Source organism: Scomber japonicus, chromosome 20 (genome assembly GCF_027409825.1).
Source record: "Scomber japonicus isolate fScoJap1 chromosome 20, fScoJap1.pri, whole genome shotgun sequence".
Lineage (NCBI taxonomy): Eukaryota > Metazoa > Chordata > Actinopteri > Scombriformes > Scombridae > Scomber > Scomber japonicus.
In genome coordinates this window covers 456,129-468,660 of record NC_070597.1, presented here as the reverse complement: position 1 = coordinate 468,660, position 12,532 = coordinate 456,129, and the positions used below count along the sequence as shown (strand labels likewise).

The following is a 12,532-nucleotide window of genomic DNA, read 5'->3' as shown; positions in this document are numbered from 1 at the left end:
AAAGCACCAGGGCTGCAAGCTTTAATGACGCAGTTCAGTGTTTTCTTTGGACTCAAAACACAGCCATTAACGGCCTGGTTCAGGGGCCCACACTCCCTCCAAGGCGAAGTGCTCCACGCTGTTATGACGATTGTGATGCACCTCATCAGCGGGACAATCCAGAGGACTACTTCAGGAGTCAGTTCTTTGAGGTAATCGACCTCCTCACTTCTGAGCTGGTGCGAAGGTTTGATCAGTCCACTCTTCACCTGCTTATGGGGATCGAACAAGTGCTCCTCACAGCAATAAACAAGGCCCCAGGGCAGCATCACTCAGCATCCCCCAGAATCAGCTCTCCACCCAGCTGTCAATGTTTCCAGCAGTTCTACAGGCACACAACAGCTCAGCTGATAGACCCATTAGTCGGGTCACAAAGATGTCCACAATTGCGGACATGCTGGCAGCACAGGAACGAGGCACCCAATCCCTCTTCAGTGAGGTCGACAGGCTTCTTCAGCTGTATTTGACAGTGCCCATGTCAAATACGACAGCTGAGCCGAGCTTCTCCAGCCTGCATCGCCTGAAAACCTCCCTCCGCTCAACAATGTCCGAACCACATCGGAATCACCTTCTCTTCCTACACATCCACAAAGACTTGACCGATGGCCTGGACCTCAGAAAAGTGTTCTGCAGCTTCTGCTTTGTGATATGGTATATGCTATCAATTAAAGTAAAATTTATTGATTTATTAAACTCACAGTCATCAGTATCATAACTTGGAATGGGCGCTCGATGTGCCTCTGGTGTCTCTTCCTGCTCATGACAACCACCAGGTGGAGCGGCCACTATCCCACTGATAGTTAAGAAAAACTGTAGCATATAAAAAGCTGTTAAGGAGGCCTTCAATGCTGATATAATACTGAATACCCCATTTTCAATACTGTAACATTATAAATTAGCTTATTTACTTTCTGTTACCCTGTTAGTTAGCAAGTTAACAGAGTGCTGACAAAGTAAGAGCATTTGTTCAATAACAGCAGTCATTTAATGTTAATGTTATTATATCATTATCTGCTCCACTTACCACTGTCTTTCTTTCTTTTTTCTTCCTCTTCTCACTACCAGATGGATAGCTCCTTTTCATTTTCCTTCAGCTTCATTTCCAATTTACAGAATGATAATTTAGCATCAAACAGATTAACTTGAGGTGGGATCATGGGATTGACATGGGGCCCCTTTAGGGAGGTTTCCTACTGAGATGTCATTGCAAATTGCCCGTTGTTGTTCAAGGGGGAGGGGGATGCGGTCACAGTGATGTTATTTTTTTTGTCCATTTCCTTATTTTTTCCCCTCAAAGTAAAGTTTGTTGTTAACTACATTACTTGAATAATTTTCTTTACTCACCATCTGTCGTGTAAGAAGACTGGGTTACACTGCAACTTCATTTGATCCAGGTGATGTAAAGTCTCTACCGCTGTGCCACCGCACATGGTCTCGCACCAGTGTGAACTATACTATGACTTTCGGGGAATTCACTTGTTTTCACTTTGTCATGGTCAGAAACTGCAGCAATTATAAAACACTTGCTTTTACCAATGATCATCATTCCTATTAAATAACATGCATAACAAAAATAACAGGTGAAAAGTAGCCACTGTAGTCTGTGTGTTTTCAGCACCACAGATTTTTCATTAAAGTGCGAGAGTCCCACAGCGCCCCACCTCTAAAATGAATCCGGCGCCGCTGGAGAGAGCACATTCATACCCTGACTCAAGTCTTTATAAATACATTATAGTCCTGTTGTGGATTCATGACTTTCATTAACTATAATTTTAATATAGTAATAATATTACTATAATGATAAAGAGCTGATAAGAGTATTGATGAAGAACCAGATCAATAAGAGGTATTGATAAGAGTAGTAGTATTGATAAAATCCTAATGAAGCTGATCCCTAGTGTGAAGTCAGTACATCTGATCATGGTTCTGACACTGAGCTGACAGAGAGCAGCAAACTGCTCTGTTTACACTGTGTTCATACAAATGATTAAATACCATATACATACAGTATATTGTAACTGTAAACTGCTACTACTGCTGCTTTCTCTTGTAGTGTGAATATCCTTAAAGGTGCAGATTGTCTCAGTTTGAATCAATGAGCCTCCAGGAACAAGCTAACTTCTCTACCCTTTAGGATGCTGTCGTCCTGGATAAGTTTACAGTTCAGTCCAATAGAAACCACCAACTACCACTGTGACAGAGGAAGGAGAGTATTACTGTCAGAGATGATGTCACTGATGGACTTACTTGAGCAGGTGACCTCCACGATGGAGGAAGAGAAACCTGAAAATACACAGTCCCTCAGTGCAGATCCAGGATGAAGACAGCCAGATCTGAACCTCCATACAGATCTGTCTGAGTCTTCATTTCTGCTTGTTGTTGCAACAGCAGAGCCACAGTCCAAATATCTACATGTTATAGCTGCTTCCTTCAGGGTCCAGTCATAGACATTCACTGGTCTCCACTCTCCATGTTTCACCTCCAGTCTACCTGCACAGCGACTGGCTCCTCCCACCATCCTGACAAAGTCTGGAGAGAGAGGACCATCATTAGTTTTGGGAGTATTTAACTGCAACTTGATTTTCTGGAGTACATTATAATTTCTTAGGTCTTTGCAGAGTTTTTACTGACTCCTGTTTAGTCTGTCTTGCCTCTAGCTCTGGCCTGTTGGTTGTTGTTAGTTTTTAGCTGACCAGTGGACCTAAAGGCCTGGCTGAGCTGCGACTTCCTGCTACTAAACTAAACTAAAAAAAACTGAAGTTATTGTGCTTAGAGACACATGGTCTAATGATATAACTACTCTGGATGGAATCACTCTGCCTCCAGCACCACTGTAAGGAACCTAGCAGTTATATTTGATCAGGATTTGTCCTTTACCTCTCATATAAAACACATTTTGCCTTTTCATCTACGTAATATTGTTCAAATCAGACACATCCTGTCTCGCTGAAAACTAGTCCATGCATTTTGTTACTACTAGCTAAGCTAGCCTGGTACTTTGATAGCCTCGTCACCAAATCCAGATCCATTCCTCAACTGGCCCAGATGGTTACTGCTGATGATCCTTCTGGTGTTAAATCTGCACTCAGAGTCCCTGAATGTCTGATTAATGAACTCCTTCAAAGGCAGGCAGTGTGCCTGTTCCACAATGGAGCAATAAGTAGAGTTCATGTCCAGTACTTCCTGTAAACAATCCCATAATAATAATAATAATAATAATAATAATAATAATAATAATAATAATAATAATAATAATAATTACATTTTATAGATACTATAGACACAGAAATTAGCCATGTGCAGCAGACAGTGATGACATAAAACTGTGATGACTGTACCAAATCTGGATTTTCACTTTCCAATGCTAACATTAGCATATTTTATGAGTTGTTATTTTTGAGGGTATTTGGTCATAAACCCAAATAGATTGAGTGTCCACCACTGATGAAGGTGTGAGTAACGTCCTCCAGCTCCTCCTGGAGGATCAGAGGTGTTCCCAGACCACATGAGATACATTCTCTGTTTTTACCTGGTTGGTGATCATCTTCAGCCTGGAGTCCTGGAGAGAAAATCACACAATTAATATTTATATTGGTGCAGAGCTGTGAACTGAACAAACACTGTGAGGCTTTCCAGCAGCTCAGAGCTCATCTCAGTGAAAACACTCATTATTGAACTCACTCAGGAGTCATTTGACCAGTTTACCACTGACCTGCAAACTGGACCTCAATATGACTTTTACATCTCTTTTACCAAATATGCCACAGACTGTTATAATGTATATGTGAAAGTAACATGTTCAGTTTTCAGTAACTAGAAGACGGAGCTAAAAACCAAGTCAGACTAAAGTGTTTGCTCTCTGGTTTAGAAACCTCGAGACTCTGGAAGACAGAGGCAGTCAGCTAGACATCTAAAGTAATCGTGTTTCCTGGTTTGTCGGTTGGTTCTTTTTTTGCCTCTTATGTTCTGGAAGTGCCTCTGGCATGACAGAAGTGGCCTCTTTTTTCAAATTAGCAGGGTGCTAACCTGGTCATCAGGGGAGTTTAACCATTCATTCACATTCACACACCGTTGGTGCAGCAACAGGAGCAATTTGGGGTTAAGTGTCTTGCCCACAAGGACACATCGACATGTGGACTGGAGGAGCCGGGAATCGAACCACCAATCTTCCAATTGGAGGACGACCGCTCTACCTCCTGAGCCACAGCCGACAGGTGTATGGAGGAAGAGGATCTGAGGGAGCGGGAGGGAACATGGAGAAGATCAGACAGATATTGGGGGGGGGGTTGTGGATGGCCTTGAATGTTAACAGAAGAACTTTGAATTGAATACAGAACTGAGCCGGGAGCCAGTGGAGCTGTTGGAGGACAGGAGTGATGTGGTGGATGGAGGGGGTTCGAGTGATGATACGAGAAGCTGAGTTCTGGACCAGTTGAAGTTCATGGAGGGATTTGTGAGGGAGGCCAAAGAGGAGAGAGTTGATCAGTGAGAAGTTTTGAGTAAATGTCAGATTGTGAGCAGTGAGCAGCTCCTCCTCTTCCTGTCTGTACAGAAGAACAGAAGCTAACTGATTTTAAAGCAGGTTCAGATAAAAACTGGAGAAACAAGCAGTTTGCTGAAGTTTGTCACAAAAGATGTGATGAGCAGGAGGAAGATCATTCAGCTCCAGTTTCACGGCCTCGTGGGGTTTGGACCCTTTGAGTTTGCTCTCTTGGTTTCCAGTGTTGTACTTCTGTTCTTCAGTCCTTTAGCTCATTTGGTTTGACTTATTTATATTTGGGTCGTTTGTTGTGTGTGTTCCTGCTCTCCTTCCAGCCCATTCCCCCTACACACCTGTCCTGTGTCAGTCCTCACTGTCCTCCCAGTCTGTCCTTGTCTTCTCACCTGTTCCTCATCTACTCATTAGTTCACTTAGTATTTTTTTATAAAGATTTTTTGGCACAGACGCCTTTATTTAATAGTAGACAGACAGGAAACAGGAGAGAGAGGGGGGTGTGACATGCAGCAAAGTACCTCCGGCCGGGGTTTCAAAGCTGGGGTTGGCTGCATATGTGGCATGCGCTCTAAACACTCGACCACCTGCGCGCCTAGTTCACTTAGTATTTAAGTCTTGGTTTTCAGTTCAGTCCTTGTTGGATCCTTTGTCAAGTCTTCTCTGCTCAGCCTACTTTTGGGTTTTATCTCCATGTTCCAGGAATAAACACTTTTTCCTGCAGCCTGCTTTCACTGAGAGTTTTCTACATGTGGATCCATCTGCTCCTCTCTGACTCCAAGTAATAAAGACAAGTACGCGGCTGTTACAGCAGCAGCAAGCCGAACTGTTGAGAGGGATTTTCTGTCTCATGAAGGATTCATTGTGTCCTGTGTGTCTAAACCTCAGGAAAGACACCTGGTAGTAACACTGACTGTTTCTGATCTAGTAGGAGTTCAGCAAAGGTTATCATATTCCTTGGTTGTTTCTGTTCTCTATTAATTTATTACTCGTCTTATTCAAATGTCCACTAGGAGTTACAGTATAAAAGCTGAAACTGTTTGTTGCTTGGCAGAACGACTGTGTGTCCTTCTCCATGCTGGCATGAACTGAGTAAAGACAAAGATTCATCACTCCATCATCTGTACTTCCTCAGAAATGTGTGATGACACAGACTGAAGTCTTTGTCCTGCAATCCTTTCAAAGAGAACTGACTGAATCAACAATAATTAAACTATTTCACTTTACACAAATTTCTGCACAAGTTGTCTTGCTGTCATCATCAGGAGAAGCAAAATGATCATTTTGGACTGTTGTTGTCTATTTCAGTTTATTGGGTGTAGGTTTTTTTGGGGTGTACAGTTGTATTGTGTGTGTGGTTTACATACAGTATGTATCATAGTCATAGCAGCCTGTAACAGTGATCTATGTGAAGTGCCACTACGGTACTAGATTGCACATTTGATTAGTGTTTGTTTTCTGGTGATCTACTAAGAATAACTGTGTAAATGACAACAGGTGCAGACAGCAGTATTTAAATCAGGGTTTTGTGTCTTAATGTAAAGTTTGGACGAGCAGAAATGTGATCACATGGAATTAGAGGTTCTAATGGAAGAGGTTAACAAATATAGCTAGTATCATAATTACAAAGTCAATGCTGTTTCTTAAAACCAAAAATATTAACATAGGTAGAAAAAACCTGTTCTCTGTGTATTGTGTCACTGTGTCACTACTTATTACTGATAAATATACTGATAAATTAACTGATGAGCTGCTTCTCAGAACAGAAACCACTAACCACAGGTGAGCCAGATTTTACTGTGATAAGCAGTTTGACAGAGTAACAGGAAGCAGCTCAAACACGTATACTGGGAGAGAAAAAAAAGGGGTTTCACACCTTTCAGTCCTGTACGTGACAGCAAACATGTTGCCATGGTAACATATGTGTCCTCTAATCTATACATTAGTTTGTCCTTTGTCCATTGGCCCTTTCTCGTGCCTGATTTCCACATTAAAAGTTTGCAGAAACAAAGACCAGCACATAAGTCTCTGGTTAGAAATCTGCATCTGATTAATAAACACCAGAGGGTTAGGGTCGGTACACGACGGTATGCAAACCAGCAGAGCCAACATACACCTCAAAATGATTAAGAGCCAAGAAGCGGGCAAGAGCCTCCTTCTCAGTGGTGGAATATAACTGTTGATGGCAGTAAATTTTCCTGGAGAAATACGAAACAGGATGCTCCAGCCGATCATCTCCTTCCTGAAGAAGGACAGCACCTGCTCCTGCATCACTCGCATCGACAGAAAGTTTAAATGTCCAATCAAACTCTGGTGCAGCAAGTATGAGACCATTAGTCAGCAAAGCCTTCACACAGAAGTTCCTACAAAAACTTCTATTTTGTAATCCCAAAAAAACAGCGCAGCTCACACTGATAAACTGGAGCAGGGAACGACACAATAGCTTCAATCTTGGAGTGCAGCGGCCTGACTTGCCCCCAGCCAACAACCTGGCCTAAATGGGCCACCGTAGCCTGACCAAAATACACTTGGTAAGGTTGAGTGTGAGATTGGCATCACTCAGTGTGCACCAGACGCTGAAATGTAGCAGGAGTTTTACGCACGCCGAATGGCATCACCGTATATTACAAGAAAGCGCCAGGGGTCACGAAAGCAGAAATGTCTTGTCTGCGGAGTCAGTGACAGCTGCCAACAACCTTTGAGCAGGTCAAGCTTCATCATATAATTAGCAATACCAACATGGTCAACACAACCTCAGCTCTGAGAATAGGATAACAATCTAGCTTCGTGACCACATTCACTTTACAGAAATCCATGCAGAACCGGTCTGAGCCATCAGATTTATCAGCCAAGAGACACGAGGCTCTGCAATGCCATTCTCTAACATTTAATTCACCTGCTTTTGTAAACGGGCACATTCATCAGGACACATGTGGTGAGTGTGCTGTTTACTGGAGGAGAATCCCCCACATCAATATCATGCTTCAACACATGGGTCCGAGATGGCACATGAGAGAACAGCGAGAGTCAGTTAACCCGACCACAACCTCGTACTGAGACTGAGACAAATGTGGAAAACTCTTACCAAGTTGAGACAAGAGTTTTTTGAACCTCCGCAGACAACTGGAGGTTATATTGAGTTACAGCAGAAAAATATTACCAGAAAAACACGTTATGGTCGAGTATATGTGACAAAGTCAATGCTGTTAGTAAAACCAAAGTTTTCCTTCAGTCAACTTTTGACTTAAATTCAGTATTTTTACAAAGAGGTTTTGAGTCTTTCACACATCCATCATTAAACCAGAGTCCTACCTGAGCTGCACAGCAACAGCAACACCATCAGCAGGTGATCCATGACCAGGTAGACCGTCTGTCTCTGTGTCCGTCTGACGGACTTCATCGCTCTCCTCTGATGATAACATGATCTGTTTCCTCTTTTTATCTCATTACCCAGGAAATTAAGTGATGAGCTGCTTCTTAGAACTGACGCCACTAACCACAGGTGAGCAAGATTTTACTGTGATAAGCAGTTTGACAGAAAAACAGGAAGCAGCTCAACACGTTTACTGGGAGAGAAAAAAAAAAGGTGTTCACACCTTTCAGTCCTGTACGTGACAGCAAACATGTCGCCATGGTAACAGATGTGTCCTCTGTAATCTGTACATCAGTTTGTCCTCATAATGCCATTTACTTCATTTTGAACAACTAGAAACTGTTTTTATTATTAAAAGTATAAAATGCAGGGGGCAGCAGAGTGTCAGTGAGACCAGCAGGGGGCAGCAGAGTGTCAGTGTGAGCAGCAGGGGGCAGCAGAGTGTCAGTGAGACCAGCAGGGGGCAGCAGAGTGTCAGTGTGAGCAGCAGGGGGCAGCAGAGTGTCAGTGAGACCAGCAGGGGGCAGCAGAGTGTCAGTGAGACCAGCAGGGGGCAGCAGAGTGTCAGTGTGAGCAGCAGGGGGCAGCAGAGTGTCAGTGAGACCAGCAGGGGGCAGCAGAGTGTCAGTGAGACCAGCAGGGGGCAGCAGAGTGTCAGTGAGACCAGCAGGGGGCAGCAGAGTGGAAACGTTCCGTGAAAGGTGGAAAATGGTGACTGCGATCCTCTGCATCTTCAATATTTAAACTTTATTTATTTCAGTTTTCTTACATTGAAAACATGTTCATGAACTGATAAGCAGCTGTTTCGCTTCTAAGAACTGAAGCCACTAACCACAGGTAATCAAGATTTTACTGTGATAAGCAGTTTGACAGACTAACAGGAAGCAGCTCAACACGTATACTGGGAGAGAAAAAAAAGGTGTTTCACACCTTTCAGTCTTGTACGTGACAGCAAACATGTTGCCATGGTAACAGATGTGTCCTCTGTAATCTGAACATCAGTTTCTCCTCATAATGCCATTTACTTCACTTTAAAACAGTTTCTAGTTATTCAAAGTTTTTATTATTAAAAGTATAAAAAGCAGGGGGCAGCAGAGTGTCAGTGTGAGCAGCAGGGGGCAGCAGAGTATCAGTGTGACCAGCAGGGGGCAGCAGAGTGTCAGTGTATCCAGCAGGGGGCAGCAGAGTGTCAGTGTATCCAGCAGGGGGCAGCAGAGTGTCAGTGTATCCAGCAGGGGGCAGCAGAGTGTCAGTGTGAGCAGCAGGGGGCAGCAGAGTATCAGTGTGACCAGCAGGGGGCAGCAGAGTGTCAGTGTGAGCAGCAGGGGGCAGCAGAGTGTCAGTGTGAGCAGCAGGGGGCAGCAGAGTGTCAGTGTGAGTAGCAGGGGGCAGCAGAGTGTCAGTGTATCCAGCAGGGGGCAGCAGAGTATCAGTGTGAGCAGCAGGGGGCAGCAGAGTGTCAGTGTGAGCAGCAGGGGGCAGCAGAGTGTCAGTGTATCCAGCAGGGGGCAGCAGAGTATCAGTGTGAGCAGCAGGGGGCAGCAGAGTGTCAGTGTGAGCAGCAGGGGGCAGCAGAGTGTCAGTGTGAGCAGCAGGGGGCAGCAGACTGTCAGTGTGAGCAGCAGGGGGTAGCAGTGTGTCAGTGTGAGCAGCAGGGGGCAGCAGAGTGTCAGTGTGAACAGCAGGGGCAGCAGAGTATCAGTGTATCCAGCAGGGGGCAGCAGAGTGTCAGTGTGAGCAGCAGGGGGCAGCAGAGTGTCAGTGTGAGCAGCAGGGGGCAGCAGAGTGTCAGTGTGAGCAGCAGGGGGCAGCAGAGTGTCAGTGTGAACAGCAGGGGCAGCAGAGTATCAGTGTATCCAGCAGGGGGCAGCAGAGTGACAGTGTGAGCAGCAGGGGGCAGCAGAGTGTCAGTGTGTCCAGCAGGGGGCAGCAGAGTGCGAGCAGCAGGGGGCAGCAGAGTGTCAATGTGAGCAGCAGGGGGCAGCACAGTGTCAGTGTGAGGAGCAGGGGGCAGCAGAGGGTCAGTGTGAGCAGCAGGGGGCAGCAGAGTGTCAGTGAATCCAGCAGGGGGCAGCAGAGTGTCAGTGTGAGCAGCAGGAGGCAGCAGAGTGTCCGTGTGAGCAGCAGGGGGCAGCAGAGTGTCAGTGTATCCAGGAGGGGGCAGCAGAGTGTCAGTGTGAGCAGCAGGGGGCAGCAGAGTGTCAGTGTGAGCAGCAGGGGGCAGCAGAGTGTCAGTGTGAGCAGCAGGGGGCAGCAGAGTGTCAGTGTATCCAGCAGGGGGCAGCAGAGTGTCAGTGTGAGCAGCAGGGGGCAGCAGACTGTCAGTGTATCCAGCAGGGGGCAGCAGAGTGTCAGTGTGACCAGCAGGGGGCAGCAGAGTGTCAGCGTGACCCGCAGGGGGCAGCAGAGAGTGAGTGTATCCAGCAGGGGGCAGCAGAGTGTCAGTGAGACCAGCAGGGGGCAGCAGCAGGGGGCAGCAGAGTGTCAGTGTGAGCAGCAGGGGGAAGCAGCAGGGGGCAGCAGAGTGTCAGTGTGACCAGCATGGGGTAGCAGAGTGTCAGTGTGAGCAGCAGGGGGTAGCAGAGTGTCAGTGTGAGCAGCAGGGGGCAGCAGAGTGTCAGTATGAATAGAAGGGGGCAGCAGAGTGTCAGTGTGAGCAGCAGGGGGCAGCAGAGTGTCAGTGTGAGCAGCAGGGGGCAGCAGAGTGTCAGTGTGAGCAGCAGGGGGCAGCAGAGCGTCAGTGTGAGCAGCAGGGGGCAGCAGAGTGTCAGTGTGAGCAGCAGGGGGCAGCAGAGTGTCAGTGTGAGCAGCAGGGGGCAGCAGAGTGTCAGTGTGAGCAGCAGGGGGCAGCAGAGTGTCAGTGAGAGCAGCAGGGGGCAGCAGAGTGTCAGTGTGAGCAGCAGGGGGCAGCAGAGTATCAGTGTGAGCAGCAGGGGGCAGCAGAGTGTCAGTGAGACCAGCAGGGGGCAGCAGAGTGTCAGTGTGAGCAGCAGAGTGTCAGTGTGACCAGCAGGGGGCAGCAGAGTGTCAATGTGACAGCAGGGGGCAGCAGAGTGTCAGTGTGAGCAGCAGGGGGCAGCAGATTTTCAATGTGAGCAGCAGGGGGCAGCAGAGTGACAGTGAGACCAGCAGGGGGCAGCAGAGTGTCAGTGAGACCAGCAGGGGGCAGCAGAGTGTCAGTGTGAGCAGCAGGGGGCAGCAGAGTGTCAGTGTATCCAGCAGGGGGCAACAGAGTGTCAGTGTATCAGGCAGGGGGCAGCAGGGTGTCCGTGTGAGCAGCAGGTGGCAGCAGAGTGTCAGTGTATTCAGCAGGGGCAGCAGAGTGTCAGTGTATCCAGCAGGGGGCAGCAGAGTGTCAGTGTATCCAGCAGGGGGCAGCAGAGTGTCAGTGTGAGCAGCAGGGGGCAGCAGAGTGTCAGTGTATCCAGCAGGGGGCAGCAGAGTGTCAGTGTGAGCAGCAGGGGACAGCAGAGTGTCAGTGTGAGTAGCAGGGGGCAGCAGAGTGTCAGTGTGACCAGCAGGGGGCAGCAGACTGTCAGTGTATCCAGCAGGGGGCAACAGAGTGTCAGTGTATCAGGCAGGGGGCAGCAGGGTGTCAGTGTGAGCAGCAGGTGGCAGCAGAGTGTCAGTGTATCCAGCAGGGGCAGCAGAGTGTCAGTGTATCCAGCAGGGGGCAGCAGAGTGTCAGTGTATCCAGCAGGGGGCAGCAGAGTGTCAGTGTGAGCAGCAGGGGGCAGCAGAGTGTCAGTGTGAGCAGCAGGGGGTAGCAGAGTGTCAGTGTGAGCAGCAGGGGGCAGCAGAGTGTGAATGTGACCAGCAGGGGGCAGCAGTATGTCAGTGTGACCAGCAGGGGGCAGCAGAGTGTCAATGTGAGCAGCAGGGGGCAGCAGAGTGTCAGTGTGAGCAGCAGGAGGCAGCAGAGTGTCAGTGTATCCAGCAGGGGCAGCAGAGTGTCAGTGTATCCAGCAGGGGGCAGCAGAGTGTCAGTGTATCCAGCAGGGGGCAGCAGAGTGTCAGTGTGACCAGCAGGGGGCAGCAGAGTGTCAGTGTGAGCAGCAGGGGGCAGCAGAGTGTCAGTGTATCCAGCAGGGGCAGCAGAGTGTCAGTGTATCCAGCAGGGGGCAGCAGAGTGTCAGTGTATCCAGCAGGGGGCAGCAGAGTGTCAGTGTGACCAGCAGGGGGCAGCAGAGTGTCAATGTGAGCAGCAGGGGGCAGCAGAGTGTCAGTGTGAGCAGCAGGAGGCAGCAGAGTGTCAGTGTATCCAGCAGGGGCAGCAGAGTGTCAGTGTATCCAGCAGGGGGCAGCAGAGTGTCAGTGTATCCAGCAGGGGGCAGCAGAGTGTCAGTGTGACCAGCAGGGGGCAGCAGAGTGTCAGTGTGAGCAGCAGGGGGTAGCAGAGTGTCAGTGTGAGCAGCAGGGGGTAGCAGAGTGTCAGTGTGAGCAGCAGGGGGCAGCAGAGTGTCAGTGTATCCAGCAGGGGGCAACAGCGTGTCAGTGTATCAGGCAGGGGGCAGCAGGGTGTCAGTGTGAGCAGCAGGTGGCAGCAGAGTGTCAGTGTATCCTGCAGGGGCAGCAGAGTGTCAGTGTATCCAGCAGGGGGCAGCAGAGTGTCAGTGTATCCAGCAGGG

At 48.1% G+C, this 12,532-nt stretch overlaps 1 protein-coding gene across 1 annotated transcript in view; it reads right to left on the bottom strand.

Annotated features, from left to right (window-relative positions):
• LOC128381790 (scavenger receptor cysteine-rich type 1 protein M130-like) overlaps nucleotides 1-12,532 on the bottom strand; it is a 222,941-nt gene that overhangs the window by 93,647 nt on the left and 116,762 nt on the right. Inside the window, exon 2 of the mRNA XM_053341827.1 lies at nucleotides 3,569-3,598. Coding sequence (XP_053197802.1) covers nucleotides 3,569-3,598 — 30 coding nt within the window. The remainder of the gene's footprint in view (nucleotides 1-3,568; nucleotides 3,599-12,532) is intronic.